Source organism: Anarrhichthys ocellatus, unplaced genomic scaffold (genome assembly GCF_004355925.1).
Source record: "Anarrhichthys ocellatus isolate YVR2014 unplaced genomic scaffold, GSC_Weel_1.0 scaffold22, whole genome shotgun sequence".
Lineage (NCBI taxonomy): Eukaryota > Metazoa > Chordata > Actinopteri > Perciformes > Anarhichadidae > Anarrhichthys > Anarrhichthys ocellatus.
The window spans coordinates 433,420-456,723 of NW_022280052.1; the positions used below are offsets into that span (position 1 = coordinate 433,420).

Here is a 23,304-nt window from a genome sequence, read left to right on the forward strand (position 1 = left end):
TCAGTATTCCTCTGGGTGCTCTCATACAGCGTCTTTCCCAATTCAGTTTCAGATTTTATTCTCGATGACTTCAAAAAATTGAGTTTTATCACTCTGGTTTTGGGATTTATTGTTTACTAAAGTTTTTGAACTGTTGTAGATCATACAGTATATAGGCATAACGTTTTGTTGTGTTGTGTATCATTTTGAGGTACTTATACTGTACTTAAGTATTTACATTGTATGCCTCTTTCTACCTCTACTCCTCTACATTTCAGAGGTAAATGTTGAACATTTCATTCCACTACATTTATTTTATAGCTTTAGCCACGAGTTAAATTAAAGATTGTTATTATTAATCCCAAATATCAATCAACTCATGAATTATGATGTATAAGTATAGCTTAAACTACCCAGCAGTATATAAGGTAATTAAAATAAACTCAAGCGTTACCAGTTGCAACATTAATTGATGTACACATGAATCCATCAGTAACTATTACCCATATACGAGTTATTCTGAGTTGTGCCATTATGATGAGTAACGTTTGATGCTAATACTTAAGTCCATACTTCGTAGTGTTACTATTTTTATTCAAGTAAAATATCTGAATACTTCCTCCACCACTGGTGTTTTCTTTAAAGTAGGTTTCAAAGCATACACTTTTATTTTGAAAATCCCCAAGAGGAAGTAGCTCTTCTTCGTTGCCTCGGTTCGTCTTCGTCTCTGATTTGACTGTTGTCACCAGCATCTTCACCATCCTCCCACAGCACAACACTGTATCTGAACTGCAACACAATGGGGCCGTAATGACAGCGACGAGCGAGATAAGAGCGTCTTCTCGAGAGTACTGAACCGGTGTATGGATTTAATGATGATGAAGAAGAAGAAATTCAAGTTTAAGGTGGATTTTGAGCTGGACGAGCTCTCGTCTGTCCCCTTTGTCAACGGTGTCCTCTTCTGTAAAGTCAGGCTACTGGACGGCGGCTTCTCCGAGGAGTCTTCACGGTGAGGCTTGTCTGCTGTTTATACAGTCATAAACACACCGAGTGTGCAACGTCAATGGCTGTCTTTAGCGTGTAGATGTCTTCTAGCTGAGCAGCTCTAGCCACAAGCTAACGTGGGCTAGAAGCTGGCCCACGTCAGTCACTTGTATGCGCTTTAACGGCGCTTTCGCTTGTTCACATTCATCGTCACCTTCCAGTCAAAGCTAGTGACTGAGGCTGAATAGTACCCGACATGTTAAAACCTGGTAAGAACAAACTTATTAAGCACGAGTGACAAGACAGTGCTCCTAAATATCCTCTAACGTTAGCTGAGTAGCTTTACATTTCACAAGGTGTGTAACTTTAACTTCCTCGTGGGATTGATTACTGCGCTATAAGGAGCCAGCTGACCTGTCGCATACATACAACTGTCTATTGTTTAATCAATAGAGTCATTGATATGTCTCGCCCCTGTTATCACTGAAGTAGGTGTTTGATTAACACCATGTTTGTGTCCCACGAGGGCAACTGAAACTGTAAATTAGTTGCCCACTCTATAGGGTTTTTTAAAAGTAAACTGACATAGTGAATGCTAAATGACATCCATGTTTGGCAAGACAGGAAACTACCCTATACCCATTATTGACCCGGGAGTCCACAGAAGTGTCACACTAATGCAATTATTGCTGTTAGCAAATACAGTCATCCCCTCTGTAGTTTGGTGCTTTTTAGTTAAAGTGGCTTCTATCACTCGGTGCCCTTTTTCATTATTATTTTCATCATTTATTAATGCAGAATTATTATTTTGATTAGTCATTTGATCTAAAATATGTCAGAAAATGCCCATGAATGTCCTTTTTTTTCCAAACAACAATCTAAAACCCATAGATATTTATATTAAATGAACTATAACGCATAAAGACGGTGATATCCTCTGTCTGTGTCTTGTCTTCAGTTCACACTGATACGTGGACTGGCTTCTAGTATTGGAGAAAGGGAGGGCAAAGCATTTTAATGGAGTGAAACTAGGGATTAGAGGGCTTCACCCAGATTATGTAACACGCCCTCTGTTTGCTCCACGGTGAGTAGCTCTTATGGCTTGATAGATGTGTTGGACTGTGTTAATCAGGATATGCTTCTACGGTCGTGACATTTAGGTAATTTTAACATAGCTGCAATTTTCTGTGAGCAGCCACTGTAGCTAAATGAAATGGAAACAATGCTGTAAAATGGTTCCTTAATCTCACAAACCCAAACAATGGATTTCAAAGGGTTGAGATTCTAATTAAAACAGCCAGCTCTGGCTCTGAAATGTTTTAGCTTGGAAGAATTTGTAGTCACGAGTCTCTGCAGCAGTTGTGTTTGTTGGACCTGCAAACTTCAATGTTTCCTCTGGCATCTCTTTTGAGTCCTCCCCACTGTGAGTGTAGGGGGAAATGAGGCTTGTTGTTTTATGAGCCTCTCTTTTCCTTTTGCTGTGGCTTGTCATCACGACTGCACCCTTGTTCCTGCCCATAACACGTTGTCCTTGTTATGGGCGATCTCTATCGCTCGAGATAGGAAAACCCTGCACCAAAGTCATGTCTCAGTCATTGGTTTTCTGTGTGTTTCATGAGAGAGGTTACGCCTGAAGCCTGACCACATCTGTCTTTTAAAAAGGAGAGCAGCTGTAGTTCAGCGAGATATCGGACCCATCTATAGAGACAAGAGAGACGACCTCTGCGTGTGCTTAGAACCGGACTTACTCACACTCACTAATGGGATTTCGCTGCGCTAAGAAGTGCTGTGAGTTACAGTACATGCAGTCAAGCCGGGATTCTCAAAGCATGCATGAGTCCAGCTGGCTGGAAGTTCCCTCTCTGGGAGTTCACTCTCTAAAGTGTATCAAGCCCAGGATGAAGTCAGCGTTTGTGAAACATTAGTTACGCATCTGGTGCTTTGTATTGCCAGTGAGGCCGGGATGCGGTGCACGACTCGGGGCCTGATTATTCAGACAGTCTTAACCGTCTTAACCGGGATCTGCACACCCTGCTAATCGTCTTATGTCAACACAGTCGATGACATTTCCTTTCTTGTTTCTTTTTGTCCCTATTTCCCATGCAAACTGTTGGACTTGTTGCATTGTTGTAATTGGTACGGTATGTGAGAAAACCATCAGCTCTGCTTGTATTTAAATCCAGCAAAGCTGATCTAAATGAATGGCACGTGGGCTGTCTTGACAGACGGGAGTTGGTTGGGTGAGTGGGAGAGGAGAGGATGCCAGTGAGAGAGAGGCCATCTGGGGTATCGAGATGCGGCCCACGCATACTTCTCTGTTTCTCTTCATCTCATGTTCTCACTGAGAGTCGGCTACACCTCACTCTCATTGGTTTTACCGGTTATTGGCGGCGGGTGTGTGCGCGTGCTTTCTTTATTACTCTCGTGCCATGAGTTACACCTGCCAGTGCAGCTCGTTTGAGCAGTCAAACGAGCCACAGGTGAAAACATGACTGTAATTAGTGAGCTTGTTTATTCAGTGTCCAGAAAAAAATCTGAGGCTAAACACAAAAACTTTAGTGACATTGGTAATTTAGCTTTAAACTGGGAAGAGATGAGAGGATTGTTAATCCAGTAGTTATTCAACCAGAGTGGCTTTCATTGTTATTTAATAATGAAATTAAAATGAATGAAATGAAGTTGTGCTTTCACAGCTTAGGAATGTTATCAGGGCTGCAAAAACAAGTAGCAATGATACTTATCCCAAAAAATGTGATCTATATCAGAAACAAATCTTTGATGAAAGTCATTGTATTCTCCGTTTGTACTATCACCAATACAATATCTTTGTTTTGGTACGAACATAAAACACTGTCTTAACAATTTGCATTTTTTCTTGCACAAAAACAAAACCGCTTAAAACTGGCAAAGTTTTAGATTTGAAATCTGAAAACCATTTGATCGAAGAAGAAGTGCTACGGCTACGAAACAGTTCAGCTCATCAATGCCAGCTTTTAACATTATTTTTTGTTATATTGTCGTAAACATTCTTTCCCATGTATAATATATGATGCATTATAATTCTGGTACAGAGCCAGACCGTTCATCAGAGGTTATAAAGTGAGTTTTCCAAAACCACGAAAAGGAAATGAGCCGTTTTTTTTCAGCTGTACAGAGACACGTTCAAACGATTGAGCTTCATGTGCAATGAAATCCCAAACACTGCCAGTTTTTTGCACCAATCTCGACTCAAGATGTCTAACATCCAATTGTAAATGATCCTTTTAGACCCCCAACATGCAACCCATGCAGAACAAATTCATGATATCTGACCTAACAGAGGGCCTAACGATGGTCTACGTTTGCGTGATCTGCCCTCACAGGGAGCCGGTGCAGGCCAACTGTGTTCGATGGAGGAAACGGTTCTCCTTCCCCTGCAAGATGAGCGCCAATGCAGGGACGGGGGTGCTGGACCCCTGTGTGTGCCGGGTGTCCGTCAGAAAGGTACCGTATGAAGCCACTGTGTTCCACATGTCACACTTCAGATGCACCTCCATAGTGTTGTTGATCCATTAGGTGTGACGCTTTGCACGAGGACGACGAGGTTCAGGTTAAAGATGCGTCGGGCGAGGATTTTATGCAGAAAACGAAGCCTGTCGTTCACGTCAGAGTAAAAACAAGGAAGCAAAAAAAAGGAGTGTCTCATCCTTGCTGACAGAATTGCTGTACCTGGGTTTAAATTCCGGTGTTGGTTACGTTCACTTTTAATGCAGCAAATTGAAACCGGAGAGTGAAATATGAACTCTAAAACGCAAGCACAGCAATCTGGAGAAAACACACTCATCACAGTGAAATCTTTGTCCTTTTCTGTCCTCTAACATTTCACCTTAAACACGAGTGTTCTCTGGTTGTTTCATCATGTCATGTTATACGTTTTTAGGATATAAGGTAGAAAAAAACAAGCCTGAATAAGCCTTCCTGGTGAAAAGGCCTCTTGTGTTTCCTGTTCCTGTGCCCTGCCCTCCAAGTCCCCAGAACCCTGTGTTATTTTACTCTACCAGTATTTTGGTTTTGAACTTTAAAATGTCAAGCAGCAACCTGTTGCTACCATTTGGACCCAACATCAAAATTGTACAGTGTTGCTGTGATTTCTCCTCTGATGGAAAGTAGCATATTTGTAATATTGTTATAGTTTACCAGACCAGTAATAAATTAGTACGTTTTTAAGTCTTAAAAGGTCAATAACGTGTGTACGGACACACACCGTTTATAGTGCCGGGACTGGAGAGTGAATCAATCTCTTGATTTGTACATAGCTAAAACATTTAATCAAACTTTCTTGTGTTTTTTTTTTTTTTTTTAAACCTAATCATGCTTGAATGAAGCATGAATTTTGATGTTTCATTTCGATGTTTCTGCTTCTCTTTTCCAGGAGCTGAAAGGTGGGAAGGCATATGCAAAGGTGATTCCTCACACACTTGCTTCATCCAACCCCCATCTCCCAAACCCAAACCTCGAGGTCACCTAGATTTACAGTAATCAGCCGTATTTATGTAGAAATCCATGTGAGCCCGTAGCGCACAGATGGCCCTCACTGCCTGCAGGTTGGCTCATCATGTCAGTCGGCCTCTCTTTCATTGTTTGCAAGTAATTATTTACTGAGTATGCTCAATTTGTTCTTGTGGACTTAAAGCCCTTTCCCCCTTACTATTGAAATTGTAGAAGATTACGTATTTAGTTTTAAAATGTGCTCATTTTGTTGAGTTTCATGTCCTCACTGCTGTCATGTCACATCCAGAGATTGTCATTGTGCTGACTGGTCAAAACATCGGCCTCCTGAGAGAAAAAACAAAAGTTCACTCGGTGTCATTTTTCTCCTTCAGCTTGGTTTTGCGGATTTGAATTTAGCAGAGTTTGCCGGCTCAGGGAATACAACTCGCAGATGTCTGCTGGAAGGCTACGATACCAAAAATACCCGCCAGGATAACTCCATTCTCAAGGTAACATTCTGATCTGACTTCTTTAGGAGGAAATGCAAGCCTGGTGTTTTACCAAGTAGGCAGGAAAATGTTTTTTGCACAAACATTTAGGATTGCTTGGAACAACAACGGCTAGGTTGCCAGTTAGTCCATTAGATCGTAGCCAGAAATGATTGTATTCTTATATATTATCTGCTTTATATTGTGTATAACGGTTTCTAATTTCTGACAAAGCTAAAGAACAAAAAGGCACAAAAACAAAGATCATTATCCCAAAGAGATGAGATGTAATCTTCAGTTCTCCAGTGACTTTTGGATCACGGCTAATGGAAAGCTTGGATGCAAAGCAAACCTGAATAAATGAACAATTGTCTCTTTTTCTATTCGTAGGTCATCATCAGTACACAGCTCATGTCAGGGGATCCCTGTTTTAAAACGTAAGTGATAGTTTTCCTCTTGAGTATGGTGCAAAATCTGCTTTGGTCTGCAGTTCATAGTCTTCCTGACACACCTAGTGTGTCAGGAAGTGTGTCAGCTGATTGTAGTTCAGTCGTTTGGGACTCTTAACCATACAATTTCAAAAGTAAAGCCATTTAAATGCAGAAGCTTGAGAATTAAACTATTCTCCACTCGGCCTGTGCTCGACTCTGAGCGTGCCAAAATGTCGATATGAGCGGACTGTAACTTAAAGCAGTGTCCTCTCTTTCCCCACATGTCCTGTCTGCATCTCTACTACCACTATCAAACAATGCCAACGTCTTAGAATAGAAGTATTAGTATTCTGTGCCAAAGTTATGACGTCAACTCTGGTGCTGTTAGTGTGGTACCGACAGCAAGACCTGGGAAAGTTTCATGGGAATGAAATGAGACAGATATACGCTGACTAAAGAACTGCTGGCTCATCAGACTTTCACATGTCAAAAGGCCTGATTCAGTTCATCCCGCGTGTGACAAACTGTAAGTTGTCACACTAGTTATTCTCGTATAAATATGATTTCAGTGAAAGTGTGTCAGCACAGAGAGGGAAATGCTGCTTCACCCAAGGGCAACATTTGACCTAAAAATTATTCAGTCGCCTGTATGTTGATGCCAAAAGCTGCATCTTCTTTTATTGCAGCATGTATTTAAATATTGAGTGTCGACAGTATATATTCACGTTTTAGCCTTAGCTTTTATACCTAACTTAATGGTATTTTCCTTTTGTTTAATCTTAATGTTTTCCCATTGCTCCCCCGTTCATGTCTTCCTCACCTTGCTTTGTATTTATGTGTCACCAGGCCTCCCTCCACAGCCACGGTGATTGGGATCCAGGGGGATGGAGAGAGCCTGCTGGAGGAGAGGAGGGGAGGAGACTCCCAGAAGGGTTGTTCTGGTGAGTCACGCCACGTTACACTCCTCTGGCCTGCTTAGTCATCCCATTGGCTTCCCCAAACATTTACCTGATGGAGCACACTCCCCATGGGGTGCTACAGGGATGACGTATTTTTTTAGGCTGACCCGGAAGTTGGCATCGCACTAGTTCCCCTCGACAAAAAGCCTTCGGGATTTTCCATTGGACAAACACGGGTTTAAGATACTTAAACTAAATATTCCTCCTAACATCTCAACCACGCTGAAACCTCTTTTCAGTTTGGTTAGATCCCATCTGCTTATCTGTGTGAACTCACTGTTGCTCAACAGCGCCTCAGCGCTTGTCCTTGTAGTGTCAGTTTCTATTATATGTGGCTACCAGATCAAACCAACAACGGTGAAAACAATTTGGTTACATATTTTTAGAGCGGTTATAATCCAAATGTACTGGCGAAATTCAGATTAGGGGAGGGAATAACCTATTATCAGTAAGAGCCCTGTTATATTTAATAAATAACATTGCTTACATGTTTAACTATAGCGTAACCTTTGATCCCTCACTCGTGTCGCTCTACATTAACAGCTTTGAAATCACTACCTAACTGCCGCTAATGCAAGCCGACCACTGCGTGCTGCTCGCCTTACTAAAAGGTTCCGCGCTGGTGAATGAATGGCTTTTATTGTGAAGGAGCTACGAGAGGGAAAGCCTTATTTGTCACAGAGTTTAGCAGTAAAAATGCAGGCCAATTGAGTTTAGCATGTGTGCGCTCTGCAGCAGGATGCACTCGTGCTTTATGTAACTGCTATTCATCTCCCATCCAGCACTATGAAGACATTCCTTCTCCAGCTGCTACACTTCTCTGCCGTGTTTCACCCCCCCCCCCTCTCGCTCTGTGTGTGTTTCTCCATGTGTGAACACATCGCAGTGTTGTTCCTCCTGGAGGCTTCAGAATGTAGCGCAGCTCTTTCATGTATAATTTAAACGAGTTCTCTCTTAGATCAGCTGCAATCTGCTCTGTCCTGTAGGCTCTTGCATGGTTAAAAATAGGTGTGTGTGCAAGCGAGTCTGTCTAGGGGGGGGGGGGGTTGTGTAATTTGCATGTGCACAAATGGGTTTTTTCATGTAATATATTCCTGTATGCTTATCCTCTCAGACATGTTGGAGTGTGACAAACAATACATTGAGTCACTGGAACCTACAAGTGGGTCAAAAATGACCTGCAATCAGAGTTAGAATCAATAGTTCTTCTTCGTAATAATAAAAATCGTCTTCGTCTTTGCACAAAACAATGAATTCTACAGATTAGTAATGTTTATTTGTCATTTTTAACTCATTTTAAGATAAAATGGTAAGAAGCTTTTGCATACCACCTGTTTCTGTCCGTGATCACTGAACACCGGTTTATTGCATTTTACACAACTGTTTACTTTTCACTTGCAGTTATCAAAAGAAGATTTTTTTTTTTTAGGAACATGCCAATGCTGAAATATTGGGGGATAAAAGCCAGCTATGCATCTCAGAGTTAATGTCTCTTGATATTTCTGTTGTGTTGCTGAGGCGCAGACCTTTTCTTCCTGTCCTGCAGACATTTGAACTCGACATTTGAACAGACACTCGTAGCGCTTTCATGCCGTCGTCATCCCGTTTGTCTCTTCTTCTGCTCTTTCTAATGCAGCAGAGAGTCGAGAAGGGAAGTGTCCTGTTGTTTCTGATGATCTCGGGGGGTGCGGCCACTCCCGAACATCCAGCTACGCCAGCCAACAGTCCAAACTCTCAGGTACGGGTTTTTATTTTAGATTCACTGTTGTGGACCTGACGTTGATGGCAGGCAATCATTGAGACCGTACATGGATGTTTATTTAATATGATGTATGCGGCTGTCAAAGCTGGATTGGTGAGTGACGGAGTTAAAACAGCCTCAACTGCATAATGCACACAAAGCTTTTGACTAAAGAGGAGCAAAGTGGTACAATCATTTTCCATCGACACTCCACCAGAGCAGTTCAAACCTGAGGCTCGTGTTTCCATTACAGACGGATCACATGACTGCAATAACAGAGCAGAGGAAGTAGAGAGATGCACTGAGAGCAGCTCTAATGGCCATTTCCTGCCTGATATTAGTTTGTGGGAAGTATGCCCTTCCATGGCTGTAATGAACTGTTGCCCAGATAATAATAATAATAATGATAATAATAATAACTAACCTGCAGAAAAGGTAGCAATTGAATGCTTAAATGAATTGCAAAGCATTGCTGTAAATACAGAACTCTTAAAGCACAAATGCACTGCACTTCTGAAAAACTGCAATTTAAAAACGGACAGAGTAAAAAGCTGAAAAGCAATGCATAAAGAAGGTAACAGCTGATACACACTGCTGAAAAAGATAGACGCTAAACTGTAATTCTGTCAAAGGTGGAAGATGAAATGAATTCTCTCATCAGGAAGAAAGTAGTATTTGGCTGGAATAAACCTTTAAAATTATAAGTACAAATATTTAAAAGAAAGCAGTATTTTGGTGGAAGTCGTTAGACAGAAAATATTATTTGGGTAGAATTATCTTTAAAACTAAGTACTTGGACAGAAAGTAGTATTTCAGTGGTTCCCCCTGCGACAGCATTACAGTTTAGCTTCCAGCTTTTCCAGCGATGTCGTTCAGCTCTCAGCTTCTTTATGTAATGCAGTTCAGTTGTTCAGTGCGATGCATTCCTGCTTTAAGATTTCTGTGTTTTCATCAGTGCTTTGTAATTATTTCCAGCTGCCAGCGTTCACACACACCTTCTGCAAGGAATGCATTTTCTAGTCACAAAGTGATTTACATGGTTGAACCCGGATTAAAACATTCCACGACAGCAATGAGGCAAATAAAATCTGACAGTTAAAATACAAAAATAAAATGTAATAAAATACCCAAACAATAACAACAATAATGATAAAACAGTGTGCTAGCATTACTAAAATGCGTTTTTCAAAAGCTTAGTTTAATGAAGCCGTGTCACTGCAGCTCTACTGACGGACTAAATCCTTTAAAACACTGCAAGTTGCAAATCTGGTCGACAGAAACACCACGCGTATAACGCCTCTTATGAATAACAGATCATTGATTAATCATTTGTTTTAATTCAGATATTAGGCAGTAAATCTTTTCTTCTTCTACACTTATTCACAGCAATGTTTGGACTTTTACTGCAGAAGCTATTACTACATACAATGCATCATTTAATGTATAGCTGGTGTTTGTAGTTTGAATACTACGATACACGTTTGCAGGATTGCCTCAGGACATACAGTTACTTAACATTACTGTCAAATCAGGTGCATGGACCCTGTGAAATGGCTGCTCTTATAACGTGCTTTTATCCTAAGTGCTTTACAATTTGCGGGTCATATTTAGATCATATTCTACAATATGATCAAATCTTTGCCATCTATCTCAGGATACAGCACAGGTCACTCCCGCTCCTCCAGCATGTCAGAGTTCAGCCACCGGAGAAACCATTCGGTTGGCAGCGCCTCGACGGGCATCGGCAGCATCCCGGAGCCCAGCGAGGACCGGGACCGAGAGTCCAGACCCTGTCCCGCTCTACCCGAACACCCGGTCCCCGACGCCACCGCTAGCAACCCGGCGGGTACACCAGTAAGGAGCGCGTCGTCCTGTGAACGACTCAACAGGTGAGTCTCTTTAGGTCATTGGTCAAGTAAAGAAATGTATTTGGTGAAAAGTACGTCCAGATAATAATCATAGTTCTGTTTAATGAAGAGGAAGCAGCAAGTCGGGGTGATCTCCTGTTATTGTAGGTGATGAGCACAACACAGAGGAGCAGTTCTTTTAAGGAAGTTGACAAACTTTAGATATAATCGCATCTCAGGCAGCAGCGGAAGACTGTCTGTGGTTTCATTATGTGGTGTCAACAAGGGCTCTCTGTGCTCATGAAAACGTTCGTCATTGTGTTTGTGGAATCTAAAAATGTGCAACCACAACTCAGAGTAGCTTCTCAAACCCAAGACTGGGGAGGCTTTTAGGGACTTCTTTGGTTGAAGGTGCACTTCATATTCAGCCGACCAGCATTTAGTCGTGTATTTCTTACACACTGTGGCATGTTTTTACTTTAGCAGAGTGGAAGATGAGAAAATCCATACCACGCTCATAAATTGTACTTGTAAATACGAAGCTACCACTTGCAGCTCGAGTCTCCACTAACAAACCTCACGCTTATAGGCCACGCCCCCATCAGCCACAATGAGACATCTCTTCTACTAAAAACATGGTGGAATCCCTCGGCTCACTGGTTGACCACATCCATGCTTCGCACTAAATGTAGATTTCGTTCATGATAAAAGCATTTTCATTTGGCAGTGGAAGCCGTCATTGGTGACAGACACGAGATGACTCTCTTATGTCCTCTCCTAAGACACCCTGTGAAGCAGGACTCCATGGAGTCTCAGCTGAAGAGGATGGACGACACGCGGGTGGATGCTGACGATGTCATAGAAAAGATTCTCCAGAGTCAAGACTTTACACCCAGCCTGCTGGACTCCAGCGCTGAAGGTGAGCTACACGTCCAGAGAAATAATCAGCTGTTTGTATGGGAATCGCCATATCTGCAGGTTTTAATTCTTTTGAGTGTTAAGTGTGTTCCCTCCTCCTTGTATCGACTCTTCAAGGAAAGTTACAAAACGCAACCATATTCTCAAACTCCATAGCAGAAACAATCGGTTATTTAATTGACCGTACATTAAGTCATTTATGAAGTAAAAAAAAAGCCCAAAATGTGCTGGTTCCAGCCTCTCCAATTTTAAAGATTTGCTGCTTTTCTGTGTTTTAAATAATTGTGGATTCATTACTGTCAAGTTCTGGACTGTTGAAGATGTTCGTCTGTGCTCTGGTTATTTATAATTTGCATTTTTTTACCCTTAATATACTACAAATTCTACTCATTTTTTTTTTTTTTTTTCAATTATTGCCTTACTTATTAATCTATTCATTATTTTGTTTATAAAATGTCAGAAATTAGTAAAAATTCAATTCAATTTTCTTAATTGGAAAAAGGAAGAAAAACAAAATATTTATATTTATGAAGCATCAGCAAATGTTTGGATTTTTGCTTGAAAATGGACTCAAACCCTAAATCAATTATCAAAATAGTTGCTGACCAATTGTTAATGCTATAATAACCACAAACATTCATCATTAGCTGCAGCTGTGTTGAAGTCACCAGTATTGCGTTACCTCCGTGAGTCAGTCTGTGCTCCGAGGAGCTCGGTGTTGTTTTTCTTTCCAAGGTCTCATGCAGCTCAAATGTAGGAAAAGAAAGCTGCTATCGATACATGATTATTTTTAGATTGCCTAGCAACTGGCTGCTCCTCATGACAGGAATGATACAGGATGTGGATGCTCGCTGTACTGACCAAAATGTTACTGCAACTCTTGTCTGCTCCAGAGGAAGGCTTGCGTCTGTTTGTCGGCCCCGGGGGAAGCACGGCCCTCGGAAGCCATCACCTTCCCACCAGGTGAGCATGTCCAGCGTACTCGTACTAACGGATTTGTTTCTCATAGAAGATGGAGAGGGTGGGGGCAGTTGATTAAGTCTTTTGTTAAAGATTCAACAATTATCGGTGCAAAAACTGCTGTCTGGGAGATGTTTTACTTCCAAATGGGAATAAGGATGGCAATATAAGTCTCAGGGTTGATCCACCACTTTGGTTTATAACAAACCTTTCCTCTAGCACCACTATGAGGTAGACATTTTTGGTTTAAGTCAAACATCTCACAATGTAGATATGAAGCCGTGTCATGCCGCAGAGTATCTGCCGTATGCTTGGGTAAGAAACGGATTCAAGGCCACTTTAAGAGGTGGACTAGGTCGGAGAGGAGTGTGAAACCGATATACAACACGTAACTATCGGTAAGAGAAGTGGAGCTAGATAAGTAGGGCTAACTGAAACCCATGAAAGAGGGAATGATTGATTCGACTCCTACTGTGCGATACGTGTGCCAGATACTACGGTGAGTTGCTAATATGGTCTTTTCTCGTTGTCCCAGGGTGGGAGCTGGAGCGTACGAGCAGGTGGTGATAAAGCGTTAAGACCTGCAGCCTCTCACAGGTGGACCGACACCGCTTGCATCAAAAAGAACACTGGAGGCAAGGCTGTGTCAAATTCAATCTGCATTCCTACAGCACACACACACGGCCTGCTCAGCACCCTGTCTGACCTCACAACAGTGCCCTCCTGTGTTCAAGAGTCCTGCAGGACACAGTAGCTCGCCGGTAGAGATGAACCGTTATTATCTCGGGCTAAACAAACACACATGAAGGGAAGAGACAAAAGAAAATATTACCACGTATGTAACAAACTCATTTTCTGGGTGTAGATTAGCCTCATCTGTTTGAGGCCAGCATCCGAACCGACTCGATTTAAACTGTGAGGAACCGAAAGAAAACGGTGAATCTCTCTTTCTAATGGAGGACACTGGGACAGGCTGTGTGTGTGTGCATCATCAGAAGAGTATGCAATGCGCTTTCAATACATTCCTTTAGGCTCTCAGTGTTTGTTTTAGACCTTCCTCTTCAAATAAGATGTTCTTTTTAATATTCGCCTATAAGCTGCTAAAAAAAACATTGTTGTAGTTGGCGCTCTGACAACCGTCGCTGTTTGAAGTTGAGAATGTTTTACTACAAAGACGAGGCCTCAGACTCGAGGTGTGTGTGGGTGTGTGGGTGTGTGTGTGTGGGTGTGTGTGTGTGTGTGTGTGTGTGTGTGTGTGGCAAAGACCACTTTAGGTAGGAACCGTTCTCCTGTTATCCTGGATGAGTGGAGGGATGTGATGTGTTCTCGTGGAAAGCACGAACAATTTGCTTAATCGTAAACATAAGATGATCTTATTTGTTTGCCAAGCGGTGTAGAAAACCCGACAGTACTATTTTGCCTTACAAAGGTTACAACATATTAGTTCAAATCTTTTTAACATGAACTGACATCTTGGTGATCCAGTGATCTTAACAGATGTCGGTGACCTCCATCTCTTCTTTTGACTCTAGTGACATTAATGTGCTTTGGTGTGTTTAAGCTACCTTCAAATCACAAATGTATTCCTTTATAAATTATATTGACTTTACTATAAATATATATCAATAGATAGACACCCAGAAAAACAGATACATTTAATTCCTGTAATCTAAAGACAATAAATAATCAAAATAAAGTTTATTTTTGTAAACAAGGACAAGAAGGCTGAAAGAACACATTTAGTGGGTACATACACACGCTATCCCGTCAAACTCACCAAAGATTATCCAAACGCAATATCGGCTTCTTTATGACAATTCTGTTTTTGGGGTTAAGAACTCAGCCTAAATTATAGAAACAAACGTAGTACTGTCTGCCTTTGTGGAGCAGTAAACACGGAGTATGAAAGAGGCTTCTGTGCTGAATCTCACTGTAGAAGGGCAAATATCTCGTGTATCTATCGTGCACCTCTACGTCTGTCTGAGCAGGAAGCTTCCATCAGTGAACACATGAAGGACCCTGTGACCTACCAACAATTGTGTTTGTGTGACTGTTGCATAAAGTAATGTGTTTCACTTAATGATTGTACAGAGAAGGACTAGTTAAGTAATCCACTGCCATGAAGAAAATACTCAACAGCACTTAAAAAAACAAAAGAGCACGAGTGATAATTCTGTGTTTGTGTCTGTACCTCCTAACATCTTAAAACCACTTTAATGATCCAACACAATCAATACATGAACGATCAGTCAATCTAATCTCAAACAAAATAAATGTAAGGAGAGTCTTTGCCTTTCCAGTCTAATTTATTCAGATTATTAGAGAACTTGCCAAAGTGCACACCACACTGTTATTACCCGGGACCCCGTCCGGCCTATGCATACTCAGACAATATTAAGACTCATAACTATTGAAAGCAGACTGTACAGTATCTGTAATCTCCTGTCATAAGCCATAGTAGAGGTAGGATACTTCCTCTTCTAGATAAACTATATCTGTGTTCTATCAAAGTGTCATCAGTGTATGGTGTTTTAACTATACGTCACCGCTCTGTTCTGTGTCTGTACGTTCGGCATGATGAAGACGTCCTTCTGTTAAGCTTTTTCCTCATTTGATATGGTGCCATCTTTTAATCTGAATATTACCACATCGAAGGAACGACTCCGCTTGCCTCTTTAGCGCGTAGGAAAACATTTTGCTCTCATCACTTCCATGTTAAAGCAGATGTACGACGTAACTGTAAATCAGTGTTTTTTTATTTTCGGCATGGTTTAAACGTCTCTAAAAAGATATCGTCTGTTTTTGAATCTGTCAGTGCTTATCTTGTGCCATATTTTTGCTAAATATTTTATTGTTAAGAAAAAAAGTGTCACTACATAGTTAAGACGGTGTTAAGTGTATGATTCATGGCCAACATATATCAACTATTGGAGTTTTGTGTGTGTTTGTTTTTGGATAAAAATCATTTGTTTTACCTGTGTGACACAGGTGTGATTATCTCGGTACCTAACATGTTGTTACAAACATGGTCTCTTCTTCTCTTCTGTGAAGCTCTTATAAGACGTAAAACGTATTCTCCTGTAAAGTGATCTGTTGTGACGCTGTCCAGTGGTTCCCGTCACAGACTTGTCCTCTCGGCCAACGTTTTCTTCCTGAACGAGTGTGCTGGATGCTTCAAATGTGTACCTTGCACTGTTGAATAAAACCATCTAAAACCTTGAGCATGTGTGAGATTATGCTTTAATGCACAGCAATCACAATGTGAACATCTTTTATTGTACCATTTACATTAAGTGGCCTCAGCAAGTGTACTCCTGTTTGAGGCCAGTGGATATTTACACAGAACACAAAGTCCAAACGAGCCATCTAATAAACCCAAGAGCCACAGTTTCAGCAGTGCTTTTGGGAATCGTCAGCACAACAGTAACCACGTGCTGACTCAACAAGTCACCTACTTGTCCCCCGACGCCAAAGCATCTGCATCCCAGTCTTCCTCCGGCTCACAACTGTGGGAACACCGTCTGGCCTCTGCGAACCCGCTGTCCTCCAAATTATCACGATCCTCTTCTTCTTCAGTTATTATATTCATAGAATAAGAAGCAGAGCAGGAAACAAAGTCAGCTGATGATGATTTCGTAAGTGCAATGGGCTAACTTGTAGAGAGGGAAACCAAGCTCTGTGAAGCATAGTGTGTCAAACCAAACTATTTGCACAGAGTACAGTAAGAATGGGGACATCTGCTGGGCAACCCGTGGTGTTGCATTTCTATTGGTCCCCTTTTAAACAAAGTCTGCAGCTCTGCTTGTGGCAGTTGACGCACACATTCCATATTCAGAACTAGCGTGACATGTCGGATGACGGCCTCGCTTGTGATTTTTTTTTTTCCCAACGATATGTCTCGTAGCGACACCTTTGAAAAGTCAACACTGTCAAGTAGTCCGCTTTAAGTGGAACATCACCGCTAGAGATACGTCGATCCCCTTCTCATTAGAAATGTTTACGCAGAAATAACATGACGGACGTAGAAGTGTTGGAACGTTAACGGTACCTTGTTCCTGGTCATTTAGGAGCACAGCAGAGCCGTCCTGGCTCAGTTTAACGTCGGGGTGATCCATCAGGAGCCGTCTGAGGTTACCGAGGCTTCCACTCAGGGCACCGACTTTGGGGCAGCGGGACCACAGCATAGACAGAGGTACAGACACACACCTGCCAGCACACACACACACACACACACACACACACACAAGATGACATCATGACATGAAACCCGTGAGAGGCCAAACCTTTGGAAATATTTGTTCAAAATAAAAAGCTCAGTAATGAGACTGGTGACAGTTGCTTTTTAGTAGCAGCTCAAGAAAATAGAAATGTGTGCAAATATAGAAATGTAGGAATACAGCAGTTTGGAAGAGGACAGCTCACCGTCTACTGTGGTATGTTGCCACACAAACATGGCCCGTCTTCGTGATCTGCACGCCACAAACTGCCTTTTAACACGTCGCGGCAATACTCTTCCTCCTCATCTTCCTCAAGGAAACAAACCTGCGCAATCTGCCAGACTCCTGTTGTCCTTCTGTCCAAAACAGCTCTCCATCCTCAACGTCTTGATGCTCCACCAGATTCTTCATCGCTGCTGCTGTGAGGTATGTTTTTTAAAAAACAGGAAACATACTGTATGCTTTTTATGCGTTTAATTTGCCAGGAACATTTAACCATAAAAAAAACCTGGCAGTATATAAAATACAATGCCATCGTGGAGAAACCTTTAATTTACACACAAATGGCATTTTGCTGGCTCCATTGCTTCCAATAAGCGCATCTTCCTTCAGCAAATATACACCCTGGTTCTTATGAACTGTTCACCTGTCTGCTTCTCTTCCATCTCCAGGTGTTGCTCTGAGACTCTGTGGCATTCCTTCCCTTCCCCCTCAGCCGGTGTATCGGCGTCATCCCCTTGGCCGGTCTCCTCCTCCACCCATCTCCTCCTCAGCTGTTCTGCCCAGTACAACACCTCTGTCGCCAGGACCCTCCGCAAGATGTTGTTGTCATGCAGGCTGGGGTAGTTCTTACTATACAGCTAATACAGAAACAGGTTATGAACAAATACAAAAACTATTTCTAGTTGTAGAAATATCTGGCTTTACAAACTTACTTTTATAAACTCCAGACTCTGATAAGCTAGTTTACTCATCTATAGTTAAAAGTAGTTTTTGTCTTTGTTAATTGCAGGTTTCTATTTTTAAGAGGGCAGTGGGCGTGGCTTACAGTAGACTCCATATGCAGAATACCAAGACTCTCCATGTTGTAGTTGCTGGTGGTCACCAGCAGAGGCCGACAAATATAACCTTTTAAAACTCACTGGTTCTGGGGCTCATGGATTAGTGTTACCGCCCCACGTCCAGAAAAGCGTCACTTTTTTCTACAAATCTTTATTGTCACATTGAATACTGAATGAATTAGGTTAATTAACGAATAAAAACTAAAACACTGCATGAAATTATTAAATCTGTTTCCTGTTCACATCTTCACTCTCAGAATAATCTGATCTTGTAGGAGGGGATCTGTCCACTTGTTTATCAATAAATGGTTTTGAAAAGTTATGACTATACTGTGTTTGAAAGAGTACAAAACTTGTTTGTATTGGAAAAAGACTATTTGCTAAGTCATTTTATGAAAATATTGTTTTGATTTTAAATGTTGCGTATTTAGGATCATTGATATAACACTTTTTGTATCTAGTTAGAGTAAATATATTATGCTATAAACGTGTGGACTTAGCATCCATGGTGATCTAAATTATAGATTATAAGGACACTATAAACAATCTCAGACACATGAAAACATTCGGTGAATAAAGCGGGGAACCAAAAATCCCCATATTCATATTCTCTGAAGACTCAGAAGTCACTGGTCTATAAACAAGGTCTCTCACCAGTGTGTATGAAAGCGCATTGTCAGCATCATCACAAAACACGTTGCAGACCTCTCTTCCCCCGAGCCGGTGAAACACACCGATCTGGGAGCAGAAGCCGACTCTCTCCTGCTGGCCCGGAGGTGCCCGTCCAACGCCGGTGAACTCCACCTCATAACCGTGATCCACGCACACCTTCAGAGCCCTGAGGAGGGATGCAACGTCAACAAAGTTCAGTTTAAATCTTCATAAAGTGCTGATGTATTTTAGGGTGGATTTATCCATTGACATTCTCTGTCATATGCATCGTCAGCAAGCATACCAGGACTTGAACTCGGCTCTGGTCCACTCAAACTTGTGGTCGCTGTGCCTAAAACCCGTAAGTCGAGGGAACAGCGGGTTGAACTCGTAGTTTGGGGTGCTGACGATAACTGCCGCTGGAGACATGTAACCGAAGACCACCTCAGAGAAGCGCTCCACGTCAGCAAGAGTGAGGTGCTCTATGCTGCAGAAAGCCAGGGGAGCGTGATGAGGATGAATGGCACAGAGGGACAGAAAGATGAAAAACCAAACCGATAGAGAGAACCTGCCCTGATAAACAAAAGAAAGAGGCAATAATCAGCCTCTTACAGCTCTATACTGGTCGCCAGGTCAAACCCTCTGAGGCGGGCGTCCCTTTGTGTGACTGAGCCCTGGTACATCTCAACGAGCAGCTGATCATTACGAGGTTGCAGGTAGTCCGTTGACATCGGAGCTAATCCATGCCTGAAGGAACATACAAGCACAGTGCACACAGTCAAAAGACAATTTTGTTTGTTCTTCTAAATTCACGTTTATAAAGCTACAACCAGCGGAAATATTTGCAATTTTTACCCGATCAAACAACTGGCACAATATATTGATCACCAACAGAGTTGCCGATTATGTTTCTGTTGATGAACTCGGTTGATTGTTTCGACTCTGTATTCACCTGCCATCAAACTCTCTGTGATATCAACCATGAGCCCAGCCCTGTATGATGAAGTATTCACTCACTCCTTTGATTTTTACAAACATACGTACATTTTCTTTTTCACTTTGGCACCGTCGATGTCCACTCCGGCCAGCAGTTCGATTTCACAGTGAAACTTCAGTTGTTTGAGAAGGCTGCACTCGCTGCAGCCCAAGTCCACCACCTGAGGAGAAGAGAGAAGTAATGATGTACGCTGAGTAACTCCCGGCTACACATGGATCAAAAAATATATTATTAAATTCCGGTATATTGTGTATATAATTAAATAAATAAAATTAAATGTATCAGATTCATTGTCACCGATATTCGATTAAGCTATTTGAGTTGATATCAGCCTGACATCGGTATCGGTGCATCCTGACTGAACTTTACGGTACATGCTTTGAAAAGGCCCACTTTATGTGCGCTGCTCGTCGTTTACAGGCCGGTTAGCAACTTGAGATGCGAAACTGGAGTTGGAGTTGAGAGCCGACATGTACGACCGGATTGATTCACAAGTAGCCAGTTTACAAGCTACTTTTAAACCAATAAAAAGCAAAATCATCGTCAGAATAGAGCATTTTTGTCGAGGGAAGTTCCATTAGACCAACATTCCCTAAACAGGGATCAGGGAGTAAGGATGTTGTACATCAGGAGTAACAGCCGATCATCACTGAATCTATGCCACAGAGAGACAGGGGAACGCATACTGGAGCTGTGTCGAACCAGCAGATATTGCTGAAAATGCAATAAATTTGTTCTGCAGATGTAAATATCGGCCCATCTGTCTCTGTGATTAGCAATAATTTATATCGGTATCGGCCCTGAAAAAAACATGTGAACTCCAATGCTCTGTAGTCAAAGATGTCGTGAACTCAAATTTATTAAATTGTCAGAAATGATGGAGCAATGTGTTTTTACAGAAAGGAAGGCCTTTCAAAGTACATAATGAAATACTTTAACTTTGACTATTCACCATATCTATATCAAAATGCTTGATTAAGCAATTTTGTAAGTAAGTCATAAGTAATTTCCATCACAACTTAGTAGGATTTGATAAGGGGTTCAGGTAATATGCTTTATAAATCCTGTGATATTATCCAACTGATCTTATTTACATATACTGTATGTATTTTGTATACTGCGTGAACACTTTACTTTGAAAACCGGAAATACCGTTAGTTGTCACACGCGTGTCTTTGCGCTTACTTCGCCAATCCGTCGCATGGCCTCCATTCATTTACCGTAAACGTCAGAATCAAAACACAAGTGCACTTTCCAACGCACGCTTAACGATAATAGTTAATTAACGTTAGATCATGAAGAGGTTAGCTAGCAGCTACTGTGGTTCAGTTAGTTAACAAACCTGTTTCCAATTAACAAGGATAGTTTGGAATTTGTTACTTTACAATGTTAAACATTTAATGCAAAAACCTGATTTAGGTTTTGCGACTGAAGCTAAAGTTAGCTATAGTTAGCTCTATGACGTTATTGGTTCGGTAAATAAGTTAGCTAGAGTTACGTTAGCTTTTGAATTATCGTTAGCAAACGTTACACAAACAAACGTTTGCTTTAAGCTAAAGTGTAAAGTGTGTGTCTCATTGAGACACTAACGTTACCTTTTTGGGTTTATTCTTCTTGATAAAATCGATGACGAATTGATGTCTCTGCCTGTGCAGCGCCGGACTGAACGTTATATCCATGTTGACGATATTCAGCTCAGGTTAACCGTTACGTCAGTAGCCCCACCGGACACCAGAAGGCGCTGTTATGAGTGTGCACGCGGGACTTTTTTTAAATTTTAATGATAATCCTTTTTTTTTTAAACAAGGGCTGTGTCTGCAAAATCCAGATAGATTTGTGCATTTAAAACCATTTTCTTTAAGTCAAAAACTATTTATTTTCTTGAGTAATCTATTAAAATAAAAAACAAAACCCATAATCTCCTAAAACCCAAACTGATCATTCGAGGCCCTGTTTTGTCTTATGAACAGGCAGAAAAAATATCTCCAGTTTGTCATCACACAGCACAAAGACAAGAAATGTTCACCATGACATTTATGCTTAAATAATTACAGATAATCCCAGCACCAATGGTCAATTATGAAGTGACTAATCATATCAGCTCTAGAGCTTTGTGCTCAGAACGTCACTGAGATAGTGAACATGGTTAACGTGGTGATATAAACATCAGGGTTAATGTTCATTGTGAATATGTTAGTGTTTAGCAACGCTCATGAGACAACAGTGAGGTTGTGGGCTGTGACATCAAAACAATGCATTAGAAGACCCGTCCGTTCACATGACACATAGTCATTTGATCCATTGTTTATGTACCAATACTGGTCAGAGAAGCTTAAATCTAAGTGTATCCAGCCACATCGTTGTGGCAGACAGTTTTGTTTTTCTGTTCAGATCCTCAATCACTGTCTCTGATGGTGGTGGAGACATTGGGAGCAGCTGAGCTCTGTCTCGCTTCCCTCAACACCTCCTTCAGGTCAACATCTGTTACACCCCAGGCTGTGCTCATCATAACACTGCTGTTACACTCTGCTCACTGTCGACGTCTCCCATCTCCCACTTCAGACACTTTTCTTGAAATAAGACAGCTAATCGTGTGTACGAGTTGAATTCATGGCAAAGTAAACATTTCCATATTCTGTCGGTATCCTCAAATTATTTTTGCTGTGATCTAAACTCATTTGCTCTGAATATGAGGGTCTAATCGTCATCTCCCCCTCCAGACAGCTCCACACCCCCACGATCTCATCCTCCTCTCCCTAGCTGTGTCTGATTGGGCGTTGGAGTGACGCCAGCTGCAACCATCACCCTGCAGTCCTGAGGGTTTCTGGGTAAGATCACATGTGCTCTCTCTTACCTCTTGGTAGGATTGTGCTCAAATCAGTGGACCGCTATTGTGACCTTTTGCACCATTTGTCTCAATACAGCAATCAAAAATGTGTTTAGTTGTCATAAATTACATTTCATACAGTAGACTTACTTCTGACCTTTTTTGCCCCCCTTTACTTTTATCATAGTTTACTCTATATGGTAGTGTTTGAGGTGGCGGGGCCTCTTTGTCTCCGTCCATACTACATTCCTTCTCCTGCAGCACAGGACACCACAGGGGGTGTTTCACCCATTGATTGAACTTTGGCCCTTCTTTAGTTTTAATCCTCTGATATATACCTTTTTCTGTCTAATCTTGACGGTGAAGTCAATTTGAACACAGTGAAAGTACAATGTTGTGACTTACTAAATGTTTATTTTTGCGGTGAAAGAAAATACATCTGTAAGTAAAGCACGTTGTTTTTGAGGCTACCTTTGCCAGTGGAGTTTTAACACCCTTAGTTTAGAAAAGCTATTGACTTATTTCCTTAAGGTATCCTGTCAGAGGGTTTAACATTATAGTTCTTTAAAACTTAACAGTCTCCTATAAAATTGAGGTTCAGGTGAAGCCTTGACATTGCAAAGAAAGAATAGAAAAAACAAACAAACTACATCATGAGGTATGAATCGATTAAATGGCCAAACGGAGTGAATACCAACATTAAAGTAACAAAACGTTTTCAACACCAATCTTCATACAGAGGGATGTTTTAATGTTTCAAAGATATGTTTTTTA

The 23,304-nt window shown here is 41.4% G+C and overlaps 2 protein-coding genes across 4 annotated transcripts; one reads left to right on the plus strand and one right to left on the minus strand.

Moving 5' to 3' along the window:
* The first annotated feature begins 632 nt into the window (after positions 1 to 632).
* fam102bb (family with sequence similarity 102 member Bb) lies at positions 633 to 15,998 on the plus strand. 2 transcript variants are annotated; one of them, XM_031859647.1, is made up of 11 exons: positions 633 to 988; positions 4,326 to 4,446; positions 5,375 to 5,404; positions 5,826 to 5,942; positions 6,312 to 6,358; positions 7,199 to 7,293; positions 8,951 to 9,049; positions 10,707 to 10,941; positions 11,682 to 11,818; positions 12,711 to 12,780; positions 13,313 to 15,998. In XM_031859647.1, the coding sequence occupies exons 1-11, from the start codon at positions 843 to 845 to the stop codon at positions 13,353 to 13,355; spliced, it is 1,140 nt and encodes a 379-aa protein (XP_031715507.1). In that variant the 5' UTR covers positions 633 to 842; the 3' UTR covers positions 13,356 to 15,998. The 2 variants fall into 2 exon arrangements, with proteins under 2 accessions (XP_031715507.1, XP_031715506.1); XM_031859646.1 differs by having other exon boundaries at positions 634 to 988; positions 8,948 to 9,049.
* A 15-nt stretch (positions 15,999 to 16,013) lies between these two features.
* On the minus strand, positions 16,014 to 21,382 carry henmt1 (HEN methyltransferase 1). Of its 2 annotated transcripts, none has more exons than XM_031859644.1 (9): positions 21,299 to 21,382; positions 19,751 to 19,863; positions 19,319 to 19,453; positions 19,011 to 19,193; positions 18,710 to 18,893; positions 17,641 to 17,854; positions 17,320 to 17,413; positions 16,826 to 16,983; positions 16,014 to 16,347 (listed from the first exon to the last, which is right to left on the minus strand). In XM_031859644.1, exons 1-9 carry the CDS (start codon positions 21,380 to 21,382, stop codon positions 16,229 to 16,231), a joined length of 1,284 nt encoding a protein of 427 aa, XP_031715504.1. In that variant the 3' UTR covers positions 16,014 to 16,228. The 2 variants fall into 2 exon arrangements, with proteins under 2 accessions (XP_031715504.1, XP_031715505.1); XM_031859645.1 differs by having other exon boundaries at positions 16,014 to 16,358; positions 16,825 to 16,983.
* Positions 21,383 to 23,304: the final 1,922 nt, after the last annotated feature.

What these genes read in the sequence shown, in the direction of transcription:
- fam102bb (XM_031859646.1), top strand. Translation starts at nt 843, where the DNA reads ATGGATTTAATGATGATGAAGAAGAAGAAATTCAAGTTTAAGGTGGAT. An exon ending in GCCGGGTGTCCGTCAGAAAG is followed by an intron (nt 4,447 to 5,374) that starts GTACCGTATGAA and finishes TCTCTTTTCCAG; the next exon opens with GAGCTGAAAGGTGGGAAGGC. An exon ending in GTGGGAAGGCATATGCAAAG is followed by an intron (nt 5,405 to 5,825) that starts GTGATTCCTCAC and finishes TTTCTCCTTCAG; the next exon opens with CTTGGTTTTGCGGATTTGAA.
- henmt1 (XM_031859645.1), bottom strand. Translation starts at nt 21,382, where the DNA reads ATGGATATAACGTTCAGTCCGGCGCTGCACAGGCAGAGACATCAATTC. An exon ending in AGAAGAATAAACCCAAAAAG is followed by an intron (nt 19,864 to 21,298) that starts GTAACGTTAGTG and finishes TCTTCTCCTCAG; the next exon opens with GTGGTGGACTTGGGCTGCAG. An exon ending in ATGCGCTTTCATACACACTG is followed by an intron (nt 17,855 to 18,709) that starts GTGAGAGACCTT and finishes TTTCTGTATTAG; the next exon opens with CTGTATAGTAAGAACTACCC.